A 21,205-nucleotide genomic window follows, 5' to 3' on the forward strand; every position below is an offset into this window, starting at 1 on the left:
TTGACATTCAGCATACTGACGCAATGGCTATGAAACAGTCCCTGTACTTGAAGGTGATTAAAGAGAATAATTTAAGATACTATACTTGTCAGTAAAAGAAACCCACTAAAGATTGCACGGGCATTTCCATGTTCAACAAGCCAGAGTAAAACTTTGGTTGCTTTTCATTTAAAATCACCTCCAGTTCGTTTGTAGCTGTGCATAGCTCCGCTGCTCCTATCTTGAGAGGGATGGCAGATTCAAGGAGGCGGAAAAAGCAAATGAGCAAACGATGGAGGGGCAAAATGGAAATGTGGTGTTTTCTCTTTTTTTCCCCCGCTTTAAACTCCTGTCGAGGGCCCAGCGCATTCATAAAGAATTTACCATTGGGCTATTTTTAACCGGTGCAGTGAGAACTCCTACGCTGAACAAATGTGTGAGAGAGTGATGGCGGAGAGTCGTGCTCAGTCAAGATGTAGTAGATTGTGGCTTCTTGTGGAAACTGAAGTCATAAACTTTCACAGCCATATTAAACAGACGGGTGCAAAGCTTTAGCCATTACTTAATGCTTGTTTGGTTATGTGCAAATATCAATTAAAGCATAACATTTGGGAGAGGAATAGAAGTGTTTGCTTTTTAAAATCTGCTTTTGTTGGTCTTGGTTCTGTGCTCCTCATGGAATTTTTTTTATTGTCTTTCACATAAATGGCTCCAAAATTGATTTCTTGGTCAACTGTTGCTGCTGGATTTGCATGTCCTTGATATTTGCATAACAGGCTTCAGGTCCATTCATTCACAAATGCAGCAAACTGTTGCATAAAGAAGAGCTTTGGCAACTGTTTGAGCTGCTGTGGTGTATGCTCACATTGTGTCAGTAAATATATGTCTGATAGGACATAATATGGTGTAAAGGGTGTATTATTCATACAGTAAAGACCACCCATATTCTTTTCGTGGCATTGAGGAAATCCTCCAGAGTGTCTCGGCCTATTCAGTCCTCTGCTCCTGTTATGGTGGGTGTCATTCACTACTGTCCGTACACACAGTGTCCGCTCCATTGAAGGAGTGAGGGCACTGCTGGGGCGGCACTTGGTGCAAGTCCGCACAAAAAAACATGCAGACTGCACAGGCACCATTGTACCTCACAGACAAGAGGTTTCTTTGTCGAGGCATAAGAGCAACCGATGTTGAGATGAGGATATGATGGCGGCCCCTGCTGCCTCTGTGCCCTCTCACCACATAGCATATGAGTATCTCCACCCTGGCACATGTTCATATACACACAGTGAAGGGAATAAAGATGATTCGGAAAAAGACTAGATGAAATGAACAGTTGTCAGTCTTGGACTTGATGCTTCTTGCAGTGCACTTTCCAGTCTTTATAATCAGTGTATATTTCCAGTACTGTAATGTCTTCTTGCTTGGATTTTCTCATGATTGATTGAATACATTTCTTTAGGCTGCAATTTTTTCCTTTGTTTAGCTGTGGTGGTTCTTGCTGCTTATGGATCTTCGTCTATTTATTCCAAACAAACCGGGGCTGCTGGAAACATAAATTGCTTCACTTCCTGTGCACTACAAATACTTTATTTCCAAGGAAACATTTAGCAGATGCTGGGTGTGTAGACCAGCACGAGGCCTTCATGAACTATAACTGTTGGTTGAATCTCTGCTTGATTGAAAATAAAATAAATTATTTACTGCACATGGTAATTTCATGGATTGTGACATTAAACATGCTTGTCTTAATGCATTAAATGCAGTTGAAGGTAATTTTTAAAGACACTGAGGGACCCAACACAGGCCAGCTTGCAATGACAGTGTCTCTCTAACCTTTTCCCTCTTTCTTCTCTTTCTTCTCTTTCTACTCTTTCTTCCAGATCATGCCCCCTAGATAGCAGCCTCGTCCTCCTCTCCACTCCCCCTCCCTGCCCCTTGGCCCCTTCCTCTACCTTCCTGGTCCAGCACCATCACTGCCACCTGTGTCACCACAGCCGCCATGCCCCCCAGGAAGAGGACGCGGCCGGGCCTGGGCTTCCTGTGCTGCTTTGGCAGCAGCGAGCCGCCGGAGATCAACCTCAAGGACAGCGTGCCCCTGCAGCTGCTGGAGTTCAGTGCCCCCATGCCGCCCGCTGAGGAGCTGCATGCACGTTTCTCTGAACTGGTGGTGAGTAAAGATTTAGCAATCCTTATAGCTGAGCAAGCTAGTTGAATGGTTTCTTGGGATGTCATCCAAAGCAAATGCATGCCCCTAAAGAATCTAAGTCCTAATGCTTAACATAAAGCACTTTGGACTAGGGGTGGGAATGTCTAGACACCTCACAGTTCCATTCCAAATCAGAGGAACATTGTCTATCACATTACAAGCAAATAAAGTGCAACACACACCGCCGCCGTACGCCGTACGCCGCACGTCAAAACGCCCGCCTCCATTATATTCTATGAACCAACCCACACTGGCGCCGGCCGATGCGCTGCGCCGCTCTGCTTCAGCCCACTGCTCTATCTCCAGCGCGGCCGGCGCTCATGGCGGCGCTGCGAGAAAAGCCTTTTATGTACGTCTCGTCTCGTAGGATCAACTCCGGTTGTTTCAAATTTTTAATAAGACGACTTTGATAAGAAGCTCACCTGTGAAATTCAAGTTGTTGTTGCCTCAAAGTTTTTCCTCTTCTTCTTCTGTTACTAGCAGTTGGCAACCATTGGCAACTAGTGTAGGTACAGCCACCTAGAGGGCTGGGGTGGGAAATACATGTTGACGGTGCCGCTGCGCGCCGCTGCCAGTGTGTGTTGGGGAGTGGCCCTTGACGGCCACAGCGCTGCGCCGGCGGCGGTGTGTGTTGCACTTAAAACATTCTACATTATTTTGCAGATTTTCATTCTGGATCAACGCTAACAACTGTATTTGGGTCTGGTAATAATCCATAATTCAAATGAACTTAAATTAGCTTCCATTATGTTTTATTAATTCATCAGCAGTTACAAATGGAAGGGATATGTAAACAGGGAGGTTACATTTTACAACACAAGAGACACCCAGCCCTTCCTAAGTCTTGCCACTTTTTGCTCTGTGCCCCATTTACAGTTGAGCAAGCTTGGTACCTGGTTAATCCGGTGCCTCTGTCAACTTCCCCCTTTCCCTTTCCTTGGATATGCTATGTGCTAGGCTCGTATACGTTGGGGTCCATGTCATTGGTTCAACAGCCCATTGGTTCGACTAACTCGACATGGTTGCCTAAACCTAACCAGACCTTAACCACAGGGCGTCATGATGATTTCGGAACGGACTTTGGAACAATGAGTTTAATATGGTCGGAACAATGGGATGTCGAACCAATGGGCTGTCGAACCAATGGGCAGTTCCCATACGTTGCATAAATAAGCAGCCACACCACCTATCAATCAGTATTTGAGCAGCCTTTTCCACATGAGGCCCAGGCCGTACAGATGCAAATGTCTGGCTCATTCAGCTAGCAAACTAGCTTAGCGTCACTATGATACTTCACATGTACCAGATTCACATAGAACACAGCAGCAAAACACTGTCTTACCTGAACTACTGGGATGCCACTTTGTGCCATCAAGGCAACAAAGACACACTGCGGCACCCTGCTAAATGGAACAGGCACACCAGGTTTCACATGGTTGATATATAGGTCTGACCGCGCAACAGTAGCTAAGTACATCAGAACTTTGGATTGGTCACTGACTTTTCTGCATCACAACATAATCTTTCAAGAGAGAGTTGTGATGCATGTAAGAATTTTTTTTTTTAATCTACCACCTTTACTTTGGACTGGTGACGAGGGAGTGTCTTATACATGTGACATTTAGATTTATCACCACTTCATTTGTTTCAGTAGTGGAGCAGAGCCACACTTAGCAATTAATTGGGCATTTAGTCCACTGAATCCTACTGCAATATGACCCAAGTGGTTTCACGGTCCACATAACGCTTGACTCAGTCTTATAGAAGGTTTTACCATGTGAACGAAATGCCTGCTTGTTAGCAGCTGCTCTGTGAATTACCTTGACAGTATAGTATGGGTAATTTTCTAATATGCTTTTTGTAGGAGTGGAGTCTCTAGCTGCACCTTTTTAGGACAGACAGAGTAGCTGGATAATTGCATATCTACCTGTCGCCACCCACAGAATCAGTTTAATGAGCCTGTTCAACTTGAATGTCTATGCAGTCCTGTGCTGTTGTGTATGCTGCACCAATTTCCAAACTTAGTCTCCACACAGAAATTCTGCTCATTAAAGTGAAAACACAAATAAAATATATGAAGTGGGCTCAAAACAATAATTTAGTACAATGCAAGGACTGGGATTGTCTTTTTCTTATTGCTGAGCAGTCCAATTCTTTTCCTCCCTTTGCGTGCTGCTCATTACCCCTACCAAACAGGATTAGGGACAGGAATTGGAAGGGATTGGATCTTGTGGAGGGCGTCTTGATGATTGGGTGAGGCCACGCCCCAACCTCATCCCCAAACCACCATTCCACAAATACAGAAGCTCATCCTTTCCACTACACGCAGCCCACCCTTGTGTGACAGTTCCCATCTCGTGCACAGATCACACTTGTTGGCAGAGGATGTTGCTCTGTACCGGTGCCAGACTGGCATGGCTGTGTTGGCATGTAACCATGGTGTGGAGAGGGATCAGGGCACAGCTGTCAGAACGAAGAAGTCTGTTGTGGGGTTTCAGCTGTCATGCAAGCTGGTTCTGGGTTTGCTGGAAGAAAAGGGCTTTGCTGTTTCTGTCTCTTTGTTTGCTCAGTTCCTGTCTGTCTCTGTTTGGGTCCTGTCTGTCTCCATCTCAGCGCCTCTGCCATGATCCCTCAACCTCGGATGTCCTTCTTCCTCTGTCTCCATGTATCTCAACAATGTGTTCAGCAACATGGCTGTAGGACTGCTTCTGCCGCTGTCAGGTCTTGGGGAGTGCTGAACTTCATCGCCTGCAGGATATATCACTTGTCCAACTGTCAAAATCAATTCAGGAGATTGAGTGAAATTCCACTTGTGATAGGAAATTATTCACTATTATCAAGGCAGATGTTTTCCCAATGGTAATCCTTTCCCGTTTTGTTTTTTTTTCTTCAGCTAATTGACCTGATTTCATCCTAAATTTGCTGTCTAGGCTGGCTATATAATCACTGGTAATGCGCAAGCAATTAAACCTCAGTAGCTGCAGTATATTTATTGGCTTGATTAGAGAACATTAAAAGTTAGGATTGTAACAATCTAGACATTGATTGCCTCAATCAGTATGCCAGACTGGAACGACCTAATGCCCTTTCAGCTGTGCAGTGACTAAAGATCAGTTCTTGAGGACCAACAGGTTGTTTTTTGACAAACTAGATGTCCTGTGTGGTCTGAAAAATAAGGCACACACGAAACAGGTTATTTCATAGAGGAAAGTTTTGGAAAGCAAACAGAAACATGTATTGTTGGGATAAAATCAAAACATGCCTTTCATATGGGAGCACTAAGCCAAATCACAGCACTCCTCACGGTTGAGAGGACTAAATGACCCACAGCTTATTTTTGGGGTAAATGTCTGAGCTTGCGATGAAGCTGACACAGATGCATGAGCTGAAGAAGAAGCAAAGCAGACGGGTTCACCCCCGATTTCAAAAACTCTTGACTTGCAGCTTTGTCGACTCAGGAGAGAAAGCAGATTTGGCATTTTCTCATTGGACCTGGGCCCTTCCACATGTTGTGAATAGATTATTCTTCAGATAGTTGTTGGATGGCTACATCTGATGGTGTCATTCAGATGTCTTGTCTTTAGGGTAATGTCTGTGTAGGCTCATCTTGTCTTTACTTTACTGCACAACTCCAGCATTGAATGTAGCACTCAAAGGTTAAAGTCCAACTGTAATTACATTGGAAACGTTTTTGGTTTAACTCATCATTATGAAGTAAAAGTTGACTGCACAATGTAATGACTATAGAATAATGATACCATCAGTATTGTGATTGGTTCTCTATAAGCCTGGCTTTCAGTGTGCAGTTCTGTCTGCCATCGGATACAATCTCTTGGGAAAATGAAGGCTCCATTTACATTGCAAAGGACGTGTCTCAACCATTGCGCAACCAAAACATGAAGAGTATGGTGCTTTTGTTTTCCTGGTAGCTATAGGTAGCTATCATCTGTTACCAAAGAGTATTGATGTGTTTTATCTGCAGTTATGATCCCCAGTAGCAGTAATGGTAGTATTAGTCAGTCTTCTCGCTGGTAGTCTGGTTTGCTTGTGTAGGTTATATAGAGACATCAGTACTAGAATTGAGGCAGTTTGATAACCAGTTAGAAGTGCCAAGTAGTTGCTTTTATAGTAATAAAAAAAGATAAAAACACATTGAAATTATTCTTGCCTACAAAAACGGATGATTAAATGTGATAACAGTTGGACTGTAAAGTCTCATGGTAGAATGTTTAAAAAAGAAAAAATGATGTTCCAGTTAGATGATCACTCAGCCCATGACAGTTTGATTCATGTGTGCTTTGATTGGATGACCAATGCACAAAATGCTTGTAACTAACGACGGTCATTTGGCCAAGCTGTTGGTCCCCCACATCTGTTTTACTGATCCGGCAGCCGACGTGCCGACACATTCGGCCAGTCATCCAAAAATCAGTACAACCAGACGTGGAGCAGTCGCTCTGTCTCCGTGCATGTAACGCTGACATAGAGAGCAACTGTTGGGAGGCGAGGAGCTTTGCTACAGGGGAGGAAATAAAGAAAAATAGAGAATAACATAACATAGCACGTTTCCATGGCAACAGGAGATGGGATTATTGTTATGAAAGCCTTTCCTGAGGAGAAGAATGAGACTCAATGGAGCCTCTGGAGTGGGAGCGACAGATCTGGGCCAAACGGAGGAGTAAACCACCTCCACGTGTCTTCGTGTCCATAATGGGGTCTTGCACTGTGTCTAGAGACTGCACAGTGCACACTCAGCTTACACTGTTAGCAAGAGAAAAGACTTTAGCTGACGTGTCTCAGAGATATTGTATGAGAAACTGTTGGTCAGAAAATTCTTTTATTGTACAATGGTTGTTGCTTGGAATAATAACAGGAGTATGTGGGATGATGTGTCTGTCCCTTATGCATTTTTGGAAGATCACTTGACTTGAATAAAAAAGGTGGAATAGAATAAACAGATAAATTACTAAAGTAATAAACAGGTTACTTCTCACTGTATATATGTTTCAACCATGTCTCAACCCAAAGACACACCAGTACTCAAAAGTATCTCAAAACCACACTGTCAGTGCCAGAAAGATGGCACCCAAGGTGGCTGCCTATGTTGCCTATAGAAAGATTCGCCCCACACACTTGCCTCCTGCTGTCAACACTCTACTACATTATACCTAAAAGTCTGAAGAATTCTTGGATTGAAAACCTTTAAGCAGCCTTTACCAACTTCTCTGTTACTGCATAAAAAATGTTGAAGCATAGAGTGAGTAATGTGGCAAAAGGAGATGACCTATTGTCCTTGGTGTGTGGCTGACAAACCTAATACTGCAGAGTAAACATGTGTGGGATCCATCTTTGGTTCCCTTGTGTAAACACCATCTTCTCTGCCAAATGTGCAACAATTCATCCTGGAGAAAGACTGAAAAAACTTGCTTCCAAGTCTGCCATAAACCCATAAAGCCTCCCGCGCCAATAACGAACTTGACTAACCCATGCAAATAAGCCTGGAAGCAATCGCCACTGATTTGGACACAATGAACAAAGACCACATCAGAGGAACTAATTGATCACATCAATTAAACTACACATTTGCAGCTGGCTGCAGAATTTCCCGATAGCACTTCTGGGTTCTGTTTTTTGGATCTGGGTGCATTTTAAACAGTTTCTTTCCACTAGTGTTTCAAGGCTCGCACGCATAGTTGATATATAGGCCATGTGTAAAGACTGGCCGTGCTTCAAGAACAATGACAGCTTTATTTTTGCTTTGTCAAGGCAATTCCCTGCTAATAACATTTTATCATCAAATGTGAAATTGCTCTCATATTTAGGTAATTGAGAATGAGTCCTGCTCAGTCATTTGGGTTCTTGGATACATTTCTCCCTAGTGGCAGTTTAGTCCTTCAAAGAGAGCAAAGTGTGAGGTTGTTTGGGGACAGCTAGACTTGCATTTACAAGTTTCAGCTGACTGCGGTGAACACACTGCGATTACTGTGGAAAGGTCGGCATATGGTCGCAATGTGTTGACGCATTTGCAAGGGCCTGAACTCATGCAGTGCCACTGAAGCGCTGCAGAGTCAAATCTTTGAAAAGACAAATAAATACCAGAGGTAGGACCAAGTGATTGTTATGCAGGTCACAAGTAAGTCTCAAGTCTTTGTACTTGAGTCCCTAGTCAAGTCCTATGCCAGGACTGACAGGTCCCACTTCAGGTCCCACGTCCTAAACTTTGAGTTTCGAGTCCTAAATAAGTAATAATGCATTTTTCACCAAATGCCACTTTAACAACAGGTAATAATGCATCTTGAGCTAATGTTACGTAAGCTAAGCATTAGGTAGTTAACTTTCTTAACATTAGCTTTGGCTTACCGTTCTTTGTGAAACCTCAAATGTCGAATGAAGTTGGAATTTGTTGCATCTCCATCTGTAATTTTCAACCTGCAAGTTTTGCGTACTGCAGTTCCTTTTTTTTGTTGACTGTGACATTGTTTTTGTATGCATATAAAGATTCCCAACTGGTGCTCAGTAATGTAACATTAGTCCTTAGTTGCTCCCTCCTGCATCTTGATTGGATGCTGTCAGATTGGTTCAATCAAAGTGGATCATTTGGGGATTAAAGTGTTAGCTTGCTGGGACTGAATAGTGCTAATGATAGATGATTTAGACAATGAAGGGAAATTAATTGATTTGTGTCTGACCTTTTCATGAACACAGTTTGTAATCTTTGGGCTTTAGTGAAGGTATCAAGTCAAAAGGCTCAAGTCCAAGTGAAGTCACGAGTCATCGGTGTTAAAGATCAAGTCGAGTTGCAAGTCTTTTTTGATTTTGGAAAGTCGAGTCTAAAGTCATCAAATTTCTGACTCGAGTCTGACTCTCGTCCAAGTCATGTGACTCAAGTCCACACTTCTGGTTGTTACAGAAGAAGACAAAATGCAACAGATTCAGAGGCACTCAGGAAAGAGAATCTGCTGTAGAATAGAGTTGAATGCAACTGCTTGCTTTAGGTTGTAGTTAGGAAAGAATTGGCCATGTCTGACTCAACATCCGCATGACATTACTCTTTTGGCATAAAGACTGCAAATGAATGCTCTCCCCAAATGAATTATTAAAAAGGAAGACCCTGTCTGTCGCCCATCTGTAAAGAGTAGTGTGTTGAGATGAGAGAGGATATGATCTACAGTATATCATGCCAAATTGGCGCAACTGAATCAGGTCTACTAGGCCAACATCTGGCAAGTACAGTGCTGGCAGACATCAGATTAGTGTGTGTTCTCTCTGTCCTCTTTTTCTATCTGCTTTGTCTGTCTGTCTGTCTCTTTCTCACTGTGGTAGCTTCATTCTTTCTTTCTCTGTCTCGTAATTTGGGACAGTTTTAATCCAACCACTCTGGGCATAGGTCCAGCTGTCCAGTGTCAGGCACTGCATCTGTACGCCACAACCTTTTAATAGCGTCCACTCCACGTGACTCCCAGTCACAGTCCAAACCGGGCTCTTTAAAACATAAATCCTCTCCTAATGTTCCCTCCAGTGTGACTTTCGAGCCGAACGTGAATCAAAAATGTGTTGCATAACAAGAGGGAATGGAAATGTTCTCCACCCTCTGAGCCACTGGGAGCAAGTTTCCTCCACAGTGTACGCCCTGGGATGCACCATCTTTCCTTTCTGTTTCCCTCCGTCTTTCACTCGTATTCTTCTAACTGGCTTGCCATTTCTAATGCTCTCTTCCTACCTCTGTTGTAAAGCCAGCTCTTACTGTCCTCAGCCAACCTTATCATGGAAGTGGTCAAGCCTTGTTTGGACGAGGGGAGAGGCAGTAGGTTAGCAACGGCTACTGACTGACTCATCAAAGAGAGGATACTGTGACTCATCCAAATGCTGCAAAGTGGTGTGATCCCCGCGTGTGTGCGTGTGCGTGTGTGTGTGTGTGTGTGTGTGTTTGATTTGTTAAGGGGCGTAAAGCAGTTAAATCCATTTTCACCATATCTTAAGAACAAGAAGTTGGTCTTTGACCTTTTCTTGGTTGTGGCAAATGACTCAGACCAAGTGAGGTTAGGCTTGATGTAGTGCGTGTCCACACACACACGTACGCACTCAAACACACACACACAGAAACTCATTTGGGTCAATAATGGCAGCTACAGCTTCCTGTGGGTTCCCTGGAGGCCTCATATGACTTCCTGTCATCTTGCCTGTCTTCCCTCTGCCTTCCTGTCTCGCCCAGAGACTGCTTCAGGATATATATATATATATATATATATATATATATATATATACACACAGTGTATGTCTGTGTGTGTGTGTCAGCGCTACACCAGACAGACCCCTCTCAGCCCGTACTGTAAGACTTCACATAAGGTAAAGACATTCATGCGCACTCTGGAAATGCCACTTCACAGACGCACATGCATGTGAAAGGATGTCATTCTTGGACCACACACATTTCCCCTTTAGGTGGAGCCTCACACGTTCTCAATCCGTTGTCACAGAGAGACACCCACTCCCACTCCTGTGCCAGTCTCTCACACCTACTCACTCACTGACCCCACTCTCTTCCTGTATATTTTGCTTCTCTCACATTTCAGTGTTATTTAACCTGGCTTTCATCTTTATCTCAAATGCACACACGTGCAGTTTTTCCACCTCTCCACTCAGCTTTGTACCTTCTACCTCTACTTTTTAAGTTCATCCGCTCTTGTCTTGGATTGGACTTTCAGTCTAAACAACAGTAGCGGGTATTTAGGCTTTCCCTCTCTGCTCTGACTTCACTCCCATGTGTCATTGCGACTCATCCCCGTCTCTTCCTTTACACTCTTTCCATATGGTGTAGATAAACACTTTAAATCTCCCACAGACACGATGTATCATCTGACTCCTGTTATGTCATACAAATGAATTTATATAAGCCATGACTAGTAGCAAATGTGCTAAGATGTCTTCATCATCATAATCCCTGGGGGGTATTGCAGTACATCATGCATTTGTTATCTATGCTCACTTTCACCTCTATGATCTCCAGTATGATCCTGGAATGCTGACATTTGGAAGAATAGCTCAGCATTTTGGGGAAAACATTTGCTCTTAAGAGTGAGATGGTGGGTGTAAGGGTGTGTTCAACCTAGTTTAGCATAAAGACAGGAGGGGCCAACAGCTAGCCTGGCTCTTTACGAGAGGGGAAAAAAGCACTTACCAACATTTCCAAAAAGTGTGTTGATACAGGAGGTGAAGTGAATGATAGACACTTTATAACCATACAGAGATGAGAGGAAAGATAAGAGATTGGAGGAGAGACTTACTAGCTGGCTACAGTTAAAACCCGTACTGTTGATAACTTCATGATCAGAAATTAATTTAATGTTTAGTCTGAAGGTACCTTCAATTTGTGTTTCATGTCATTCGGTGGATTTATGCTGGCTCTGGGGCTGGTTCTCGAACTAGAGATTGTGCTGTCTCATTTTTGTATGCCCAGTGCCGGCATGGACAAAAAGCAGGCTATAGAAGCAGATCGCCTAAAATATTTTCGGAAACATATTTTAGCTCACTGTTTAACTGTAAAATAAGATTGTTTGTTACCAGCTGGCCACCAAAGTGTTTGTGGACAAGCCAAAACCAACCAGCATTACGTCACCTACCAGTGAGAGCCTTTATTTGTCCGGTGGTGCAATGCATTCTGGTAGTTGTAGGTTTTCTACCTTTTGAGCAAAGTATGTGTCTTTCTACTGCATACCCAGCCAAGTTTTATGAAAAGAACACCTTTGCAGCGGTGAAATACTTCTTTAACGCACAGTCATTTCACTCTTGGAAAGAAAGGAAATAAGTTGACTTCCTCTATTCCTTTGAGTAAAATCAATGGTGGATACACCCTTATGGTGATGTATAAATGCAGTAATAACTACTTGAGCCATAAGTACAAAATTATATTGGGACTAGGTTTAACTTTTAATCACTAATGAAAACAAGAAACCAAACCGTTTTAGTTTTCTTTCCAAGCTCTATCTTTGTCTCCACCATATCTTCTGTATTATCTCAGCACATATTGGAAGCCTGCCAGTCTTGGACAGGAACAACAACAGGAATTTGAATGATAGGGTAGGTCAGTGGGTCTGCAGCGGACATGACAGTCAAAGCCCATGACCGCGACACCCTTTTTTAATTTGTAACATTATTCAGTAGGCAGTTGTGGAGGAAATATGTAAGAAGAGGTTAAGAAGTCTGTATATTTCCCCTCCCGGGCAGCAGGTGTAACAATATTAGTTTTGGTTTGTGTGAATTCTCAACTGGAGCGTGCTGGCGAAGGAGGACGGGGGCACATCAAGAGAAGGTTTTAGAAAGCAAAGTGGAAAGTGGTTGGGTTTTGTTTTGGAAGATTGGGAGAGGGACTGGGTGTTACTTCTTTGGATCATGAGGAGAGGCCATGTGATGCAGATGTAGTATTGGAGCAAATTTTGATGGCGTTGGGGGTTGGAGGTGGAAGAAAACAGTGAAATGTTGCATAACTGGAAAGAAAAGTCCTCTAGCTGGCATGACACGAACATTCTTCCACCCACCCGGTGTCCTCATCCTCAACTTCATCTCTTTTCTCTGATTCAAATGCAGACTGGTACCACTAACATCAGCCCTTTGCCCACCCTGCTACTCCTTTCCTGTTTTGCTATAACTTTGCCAGTATCCCATTCATACACCTTCAGTCTTATGTAAAGCCTTTATGTAATCATGTATCTATTTCTAAAAGGAATTCTTGGAAAATAATTAACTTCCTCAGATAGCTTACCTGCTCACCTAACCTGTTGAACCTTAATGTCTCAGACACCTAAATCCTCATTTTCATCGCTGACGTACATCCCGCTCTCATATAACTCCCCCTCCATAGAAGACCTTACATTGAGAAGCCTGAAAGAGAGAGCAAGAGGGAGCACAGAGATCATCTGCTGGGCTCAGCTCCCATCTGGTTCAAATCCAGGGGTCTCATTCTCACTGATTTCCCCACCAGCTCCAAGTATCAGCTCCTCCAAACAGCAGCAGCTTGGACAGCAGGGCTTTGACCCGGCGACCAGGCGACATGCCAGAGACGGGCTGGCTCCTCTGCCTCAGTTTCTAAGCCTGGGGATGTGGAGAGAGGATCGTGGTCCAACCCAAAGCGCAAATCTGTAAAGATTGAAGGACGGAGAGTCAAGGGTTAGATGTTTAGCTGCCACAAGATGGCTAGTATTCTGCTCAAGAGCACACAAGGGCACAAATAACAGCAGCATGCACTTATGGTAGCAGATAAAATAGACCCATGATGATGAGCTCTGGGTGTGAGTCACAATTCATCATTGAGTTCACGCTGCTGAGATAAAAAAAGGCTTTGACCAGAGATTCTAAAGCGTCTTTGTGGTTTCTGTCTGTATTAGACCCCCTTGAAGTTCGCACCCTTCAGATATTTTCTCTTTTTTGCCAAAGCCACAATAATGCTGCGGCTGGTTATCCCATTCAAAGGACTGGGTGAGAGATGATGTCATTCTTCATAGTGTCGGATACTTGGAATGTGGGCCACCTCAGCCTGCCCCATCCAGCTGAATGGATGAAAACAAACCCTGTGAAGCTACTGGCCGGCTTTAAGGGGCCCCACCTCTGGCACTGGTAGCCATCTTCACTTTGGGGGGCCCGGGAGGCCAGGCACTTCTGGCTGACGTCATGGTAGCAAAACCATTATGATGAGATTAGTTTGAGCTTGAGCAGAAAGCCCTCACGCTATAGCATTTCATCCTCTCCTCGATTTCATTTGTGTTTTTCAGAACCACACAGCCCCTTCCCTCTTCTTTCTGTCTTTCTATCTCCTCCCTCCATCTCTCTTCTTCTCCCCTGAACCCCGATTTATCCGTCTGTCTTTTTCAAGACTTTACTTTTCCTCCCTGGCACACAGAGACTCATTTCCTGGTCTCATATGCATTTCAAAAGGTGCAGGAGGCTCCTTGTACCAAGCTGAAGAATTGAGCAGAGCAGCAGGGTGAATATTAAAACGCTCTGTGGTCTGCTGGGACCAGTTCTCAGTCAGACAGTGGGAAGGTTGGACAATCAAATGTCACTGTGTAAACTCAGCTCATCCAGGGATCTGCAGTCACTACTAAAATGTTTTGCTCCGTATTGTTAGAGGGATAACAGAACAAAAGGGATCGTGTCCTGAGGGATGGGATGGTTATATTCATATGTCTCCCAGTCATTACTTTAAATTATGCCTGACTATTAACGTTAATTTGTTTTTTCTTAATGATTGTTTTTTGTGCTAGAAGGGATTCTTATCTAATCAAATGCAAATTCAATTAAGTGGGTCGTGCAGTGGTTTAAAAACGAATCCGCCTCTTTTGTTGTTGCAGGATGAACTGGACCTGACGGATAAGAACAGGGAGGCCATGTTCGCTCTGCCTGACGAGAAGAAATGGCAGATCTACTGCAGCAAGAAGAAGGTGAGTTGCTCTCTGCTGTGCTTTACTGTACATCAGCTCTAATCTCTGGCTGGCCCTCAGTTGACTTGCTGCCCGAGCCCACAGTTTAGAGCTAAACTGTCAGCAATGAATGTTATTGGAGGGCAGAAGTCATTTTGAATCCACTCAGCCACACAGTCAACCCCCTCTCCAGCTTCTCATTTCTGCACTGATGTAAACAACAAGCTATATATTGCACAATGTTTTCTGCAGGCAGTAGTACATGCAATAATGTGCGCACATAAACAACACAGAGTACACGAATGCACTCCCTGCCCCTGTTTCCAGACCCTCAATCTCCAAATCTCCCTCCCCACGTTGGAGCGAGCAATTTTCTTGTGCTGTTTAAGAATTGTCAACATACCATGGGAGCACTAGAACATTCTGGTTAGGCCTCTCGTTCACCCCTTCCCCCTTGCCAAAACATCTCTCGTACTCTTCATCCCCTTCAGTGTGTCTCTCCACAACAACTCCGGTCTCACTTTGTGGTCAAATATCCACTAGGAAATGACGTTGTGCTCGGAGAAAAAAGGGGAACTCGGCCCCCCTCTTTCACTCAATAGCAAATTGAATAAATAGTCGTAAACCCTCCCCTGTGTCTCTTTGCTAATTTGTTTTTTGGCCAAGGGTTTTGTGTTGGAAGCAGGACGAGAGTCGGAAACCCCTCCTTTCTCTTTCCATGGCATGCAGTCTCAACTTAGCTGATATGATAGGCTCTGACAACCTCTTAAAAAAAGGAGTAAACACACACCGCTTTGTGTGTGTGTGTGTGTGCAGGCGTGTGTGTGCACCTGCATGTGCAAAAGTTTGTACTTGTGTTCAGGCCAGTATTGAGTTACTAGGAAAAAGAAGAGCAGTGGAATCGTGGTGTGTTTAGAGGGATGTCAAGGCGAGGATGGAAGCTGGAGCACTGCACCAGTTTACAATGAAATGCAATACGGGTAAAAATAATACAAGAGAGGATGTAATCTTTCATCTAATACATTATGATAACCATAAGACTTTCAGTGTGCTGTTCCGTTTGAATACATTGTACAGTATCAAAGCGGATTGGATTGTTGGCAGAATGTGCATTTGCACATGTGAACCCACATAAAAGGCACAATTTCAATAATACTCCAATATCAGTTATTTAATATCTCACTGAAGCAACCACAGACATTTAAGAAGACTCTTTGTACTGTAATAGAAGGTAGTGGAAACCAACTTCTGGCACTTGTCAAGGCAGATTGGAACCAAAATGGTTAGCAGTGCGCGTCTAAGCTGGGTTCAGAGGTAGGATATATTGGTTTGTCGTTCCTGCCCCATCTCTCCCAGTCAGAAATCATTTCCTCTGTGAGGCTAAGGTGAAAAAAAGCAGCCATATGTCCAGGCCAGGAAACAGAGAGCAAAACCGGGGTAACAGTGCACAGCGGAAAGCCGGAGGAAAAACCAAACAAACCCCCCATTCATGGCTAGAGGCGGCGTAATGGAGAGCGAGGAAAGAAAAAAACAACTGGCGTGCAATATCGGAAAATAACCTGCATGTCTGTGTGTGAATATGCAGGCAGGAAGGCATGAATACCGTCCTCACGTGCACACACCCACACAGACATGAACTATATACATAGGAAAAGACGCAGGTTATTCAGACATAACACACACACATACTCCACACAGTGGTGCCCTGTGTTTCTTAGAATTACAGCATGACAGTGATTTTGAATGGAGAGGAGAGGACAGCAGAATGTCCCTCAGCCGTTCCTGTCAGCGACAAACACTGGTCCCCTTGTTTCCTCCAGCCAAGCGACGGCTCCAGTTGTTGTGGTTAGATAACACTTGGAGGGAGCCACTGAGGGCATGACAAAGGGACAAACTAACTTTGTTCACCTGCGACACAAACTGGCCAACACATTTTCGGCAAAGCGCTCAAGCTTTGTCAGTTCAGGTTCTTCACTGTCCAGTGAAAACCACATATTTTAAACCATAATCTGAAAAACTAAATACTTCTTTGACTTCCCAGGCTAATAAAACCACTCAAACCCCCTAATTCACAAACAGTCGACATTTCAGATACAGACAGTGGTGTAGTGGTTACTGATGAGATGGGTACACTACTAAGTAGATAGGTAGGTTACCATAGGGGAATTGGGTATACTTTTCATATATTCCAATGGCTTTTTGGCTGATGGCTGGGTATGCTGTAAATGACCAGAGAAAGAGGTATACCTGCTTATACCCTCCACTACATCAGTTTGTCACTAGAACAGCATCATGTTTAGTTGGATTTACCAAAATAGCTCTCCTGCATCTTGGACAAACAAAACATTACAGATGGGGTCATCTTCATTCCAATTGAAGTTGGTCAGTGGTGCATGAAGCCAAAAAAGTTTGAATTCCTGGGTATAAAGGTACCCGCATTTTCCACTTTGTTGGGTTCATACCCGCTGGACGAGTTGGTTTAGCCTTCCGCTAACTTGAATGGGAATAAAAAGAAATATCTGTACAGCTCTTTCCGATAGTGTAATGACTCATTTTGCAGGAGTTGTGATGCTTAAACAATGTATCCACTGATTTGCAGTGGTCTTCTTTCCAATATAAGTCTATGGGAAAACATCTTTCTGGGTTCAATGGCATCACATGACTGACCTGGAAGTTGTAATATCATGGTTTGGCCACTATGGTTTTAAAGTCTGGTGCACTTCTTGGGGGCCTGGTGTTAAAGCACCATAGTTCAACTTTTAGCCATTTGGGGGCAGAAGAACATGAGTTGACAATCAAGCAATCCAGGATTCTTATAAAGTCATTAAAGCCAACTTCTTAACCAACAATTGGCTACTTACACAGATACAGTGTTAACAATATCATCCATTTGGAGTTGGGTTTTGGCCACCTGCTGAATGTAAGTCTAACATCCACTCTCAGCACTGGTTTGGTCCACCTGAAACCTTGAAATGTTCCTGCTGTGCCAAAACAATAAGCAAAAAACAGGCTAAATCTCGCCACAGAGCCTCCGGAGAATCTCTCTGGTGTCAGTACTAGAGTTACTTTTCACATTATACAAAATCATTTGATCTGATGTAATGTAAAATATCAATTAATGCAACTTTAACAAAGATTTTCAGTGTTCAGTGATGGTGCTCAGCTTTAATCACACCATTTTCACTTCAACATCAAAATTCAAATCCAGTAGTTTGGTTTAAAAATAGCAGTTTTAGTTTGTTTATCAAACACCAGTCCTCTTCCAGTGTCTAGCTAATAACAGTCAGCAGTGATGTAAGAGAATTAGCGTAAATATAGTCTCTGTGTACCATGACTAACTTGAACATCTTGTCCAGGCCTTCGGGCTTTACATAAGCCAACCATATCTGCACCTCTGATCTCAGCCACCCAGTCAGCCACAACTAGGGGTGTTGGGTGTCTATCTATGTGTGTGTATGAGAAAGAATGGACTTCATTCTCTGTAAGCATGAGAATGAAGGGATGGCTTGTATACGTGTTTAGTGCACAAGTGAAACAGAGATGGCATGAGTAAATGTCTGTTTGAGTGTTTTGCATTCCTGCCTGGGGGGGTTGTGTGTGTGTATACATGCGTGTATGCTTGGTTTTGCAAGCATATGACTCGTGTCCAGCAGCCCCCAGGTAGAGAGCACCATGTAACATCTAATAGCTCCTGATAATCGTTCAGCGCTGGGAGCCAACAGGGTCTCCTGATGCCCATTAGTAGTGTTGCACTGGCACACACACAAACTGTGTTTTCAGCACATGGTCCCACAATATGGCCCTTTATCAGTGTCAAAACACAAAACAAGCATTCATCCATTTATCAACTGTCCTACTTTTCCCCAAAAAGAGGATTTTCTATATATCAGCCTCGCTGTCCAAAATCATCCAGCCACACATTCCCAGATGCTGTGAGTGGAATGCCGTTGCTTAATATGTGCTTCCTCACTGTACCATATGCACACATTACCCTCTCCTAACATGGTAGCAGCTTATGTCTTCAATTATTAGCCACATGCGCTTCATTTCCATCACTTGAACTAATGTGACCCCAGGCAAAGACATATGCTTGAGCATGTGCTAAAACGTGCGTAATGTTAGCTACCTGTAAGGGGCAGCGAGCGTTACATAATCTTCCAGAATTCAATATCCTGTCCATTTCCTGCCTCTCTAGGTGAGACTCTATATCCCGACTTCCGTAGATAAATATTCCCCGCAGAGAGATTGGCTCTTTGGAATGTCCAACAGTCCCCTTGTTGGGTGGACGGGAACATGTTGTGGTGACAGCTGGAGTACAGAGGAAATAATAGACATACATATATTTAAATGACAGCTAATGCATCCCAACATCTTGCTGTAGCACATTGCTATCGAAGTTAGTGGATAGCCAAGTGATACTTCCTGTACTGTAGTAAATTAAGATTACATTGTTAAGAATTTGGTGCATACAAGTGGTATATATCAGTGCAGTTAAGCCCTTTGTTTCTGGGCAAATTACACATGTATGTACAAGTGTTTCACCAAATAGTCAAATGGACACATTTAAGCTTCTTTGACACTGCCAAGTGAAAATTTTATCTGGTGTCATTTAGAGTCTGTGTTAGATTTAGTCATTGGTATTAGGTGTTTGCTTCTGCAGGGTGTCTGCAGGTCCTTTTAAAGGTTTCAATTGAATTCCTTTAAATTCAATTTTATAAATAGTAGACCTTAAAAGTAAATTTATAGTCTTAAATTTGAATTTGTTAGGTCTTAATTACCACAAACATTTATCTAATTGAATGTATTCATCTTTTATTTTTTAATGTCAAAATGAATCAAGCCCTTCTGTGTGAAAGTCCACATTTCTGATATTACAAATCTTAAACCTACCACCGCACCTAATACTGTCTTGCACTGATCTGTTGGCAAAATGAAGTTTAACCAATCTCACTCTTATAACCATATTCCTACATAAAACCTTCTTCTGTATGGGACCACATATATACCACTTACCTTCATACTTACCTGCAGTGCTTGAGTAAGTTTAAATTTAGTTTAAAATGATTTTGAAAAGCTCTTAAAAAGCATTCAGTTGAAGTGCCTGATACCTGTGGACACCATGTTCTGAAAATATATAATTGGGAATAAGAACAAACCCAGACAAGCTGTAGTTATGAGCTATTATTCCACAGGTATGTTTTACGTAAGCATTAATTATACTAAATTCATTTCTACTTTGCCAAATACAATATCTGCTTTTTTTCATTTTGCAGTCTTTTGCAGTCCCTTCCTTTGTTCATGAAGAGGTCTTTAAAAACACAGTATTTCATTCACTACTGTGCAGCTTGCCGGTGCTGTCATGGTTTCGGGCAGCTTATGAGAGCCCCCACATTACAGCCAGGGTCCCCCCGGGCCTCTCTGAGCACATGGGAACAGAGTGTGAGGCGCCCGACGAGCACTCCAATTGCCAGAGAAACTGGAGACCTCATGGAAACATGTTAGCGTGTCACTGAGAGCCGATGTATAGATTCTGAGACCCTGAATAGTTGGACTTCACTTGAAGGAGTGACTTGGCATAGTTGGCTGCCAAAGCCCCAAGACTGGAAAACATGGAAGTGAAAATGGGCTGTTGATCGTTGTTTTTCAGAACATGCTAACATGGATGTGTGCAGCGACCTGGAATCAGCACAGCAGCTTGTGGCATGGTATTATTTAGCTTCCTTACATGCTCTTGCTCATCTTTTAAAATTGAGTGTAGGTGTAAGAGTCAAGCAAACAGTAGAAACCTCCCATGACACTTCAAAGTGCTCTGGGTTTAACTGTGGCCAGCTGAGTGTTTGGACTCTCAACCCCCTGTTGTTCCTGAAACCTTGACTTGAAAAGTATAGGTTTTTTACAATCTGTGAGCTCAATCATCATTGTCAGTGAAACCTTTTAAGAGGTTCGAAATCTTTAAGATGGCTTGTTGCACGACAGCAGGGGAGCCGAAATATGTAATTTCATCTACTCTTTCAACAGGTGCCTCTGCGAACGCAATAGCCTGCCAAACACACAGGGAAATACTCTTGAACCCTGGCTTTAGTCAAGTATTTGGCTCTTCAGAGAAACAATATATCCCTCAACAGATGGTTGTAACAAGAGGAACACCTTACAGAATTATACCTGATACACTGCTGGGGATTCCTGTCCTCCTCTGCTTGCTGCAACCTGGATTGTAAATCATATTTAATGTCACCAGACATGAGGAATGTACAGTGTAGTGCAAGTGTGTAATTGCTGTAATAGAATGATGGGGTTGACCTTAAACTGTCGCAGCGGAGCACGCGACTGGAATGTGGAAAGAGGACCGTAAGCAGAGGAGCACTCTGTGTATATACATACATATAAGGTAGATGTTGAGTGCTGTCATACAAGTATGTACACAAACTCTCTTTCAATTCATATCAAAAGCCTGCTGTTTGCTCTTTTCATTTATAACAGGCTCCACTGTTTGGAGTCTGGCTCCTTATCACGAGATTTTAATACCAGTCATCAACTACGATTAACTCCCGGAATGGTTTGATCAAGAAAGCAGTGCACGAGAACAGACTCACCATCACTTCACCCT

At 43.2% G+C, this 21,205-nt stretch overlaps 1 protein-coding gene across 5 annotated transcripts in view; it reads left to right on the plus strand.

Moving 5' to 3' along the window:
- Window positions 1-21,205, plus strand: part of daam2 (dishevelled associated activator of morphogenesis 2) — a 120,824-nt gene that overhangs the window by 39,038 nt on the left and 60,581 nt on the right. For all 5 annotated transcript variants that reach the window (XM_033642162.2, XM_078174933.1, XM_078174932.1 and 2 more), the window contains exons 2-3: window positions 1,860-2,146; window positions 14,530-14,619. In XM_033642162.2, coding sequence (XP_033498053.2) covers window positions 1,979-2,146; window positions 14,530-14,619 — 258 coding nt within the window. In that variant the 5' untranslated portion in view covers window positions 1,860-1,978. The remainder of the gene's footprint in view (window positions 1-1,859; window positions 2,147-14,529; window positions 14,620-21,205) is intronic.

Source organism: Epinephelus lanceolatus, chromosome 15, assembly GCF_041903045.1.
Source record: "Epinephelus lanceolatus isolate andai-2023 chromosome 15, ASM4190304v1, whole genome shotgun sequence".
NCBI lineage: Eukaryota > Metazoa > Chordata > Actinopteri > Perciformes > Serranidae > Epinephelus > Epinephelus lanceolatus.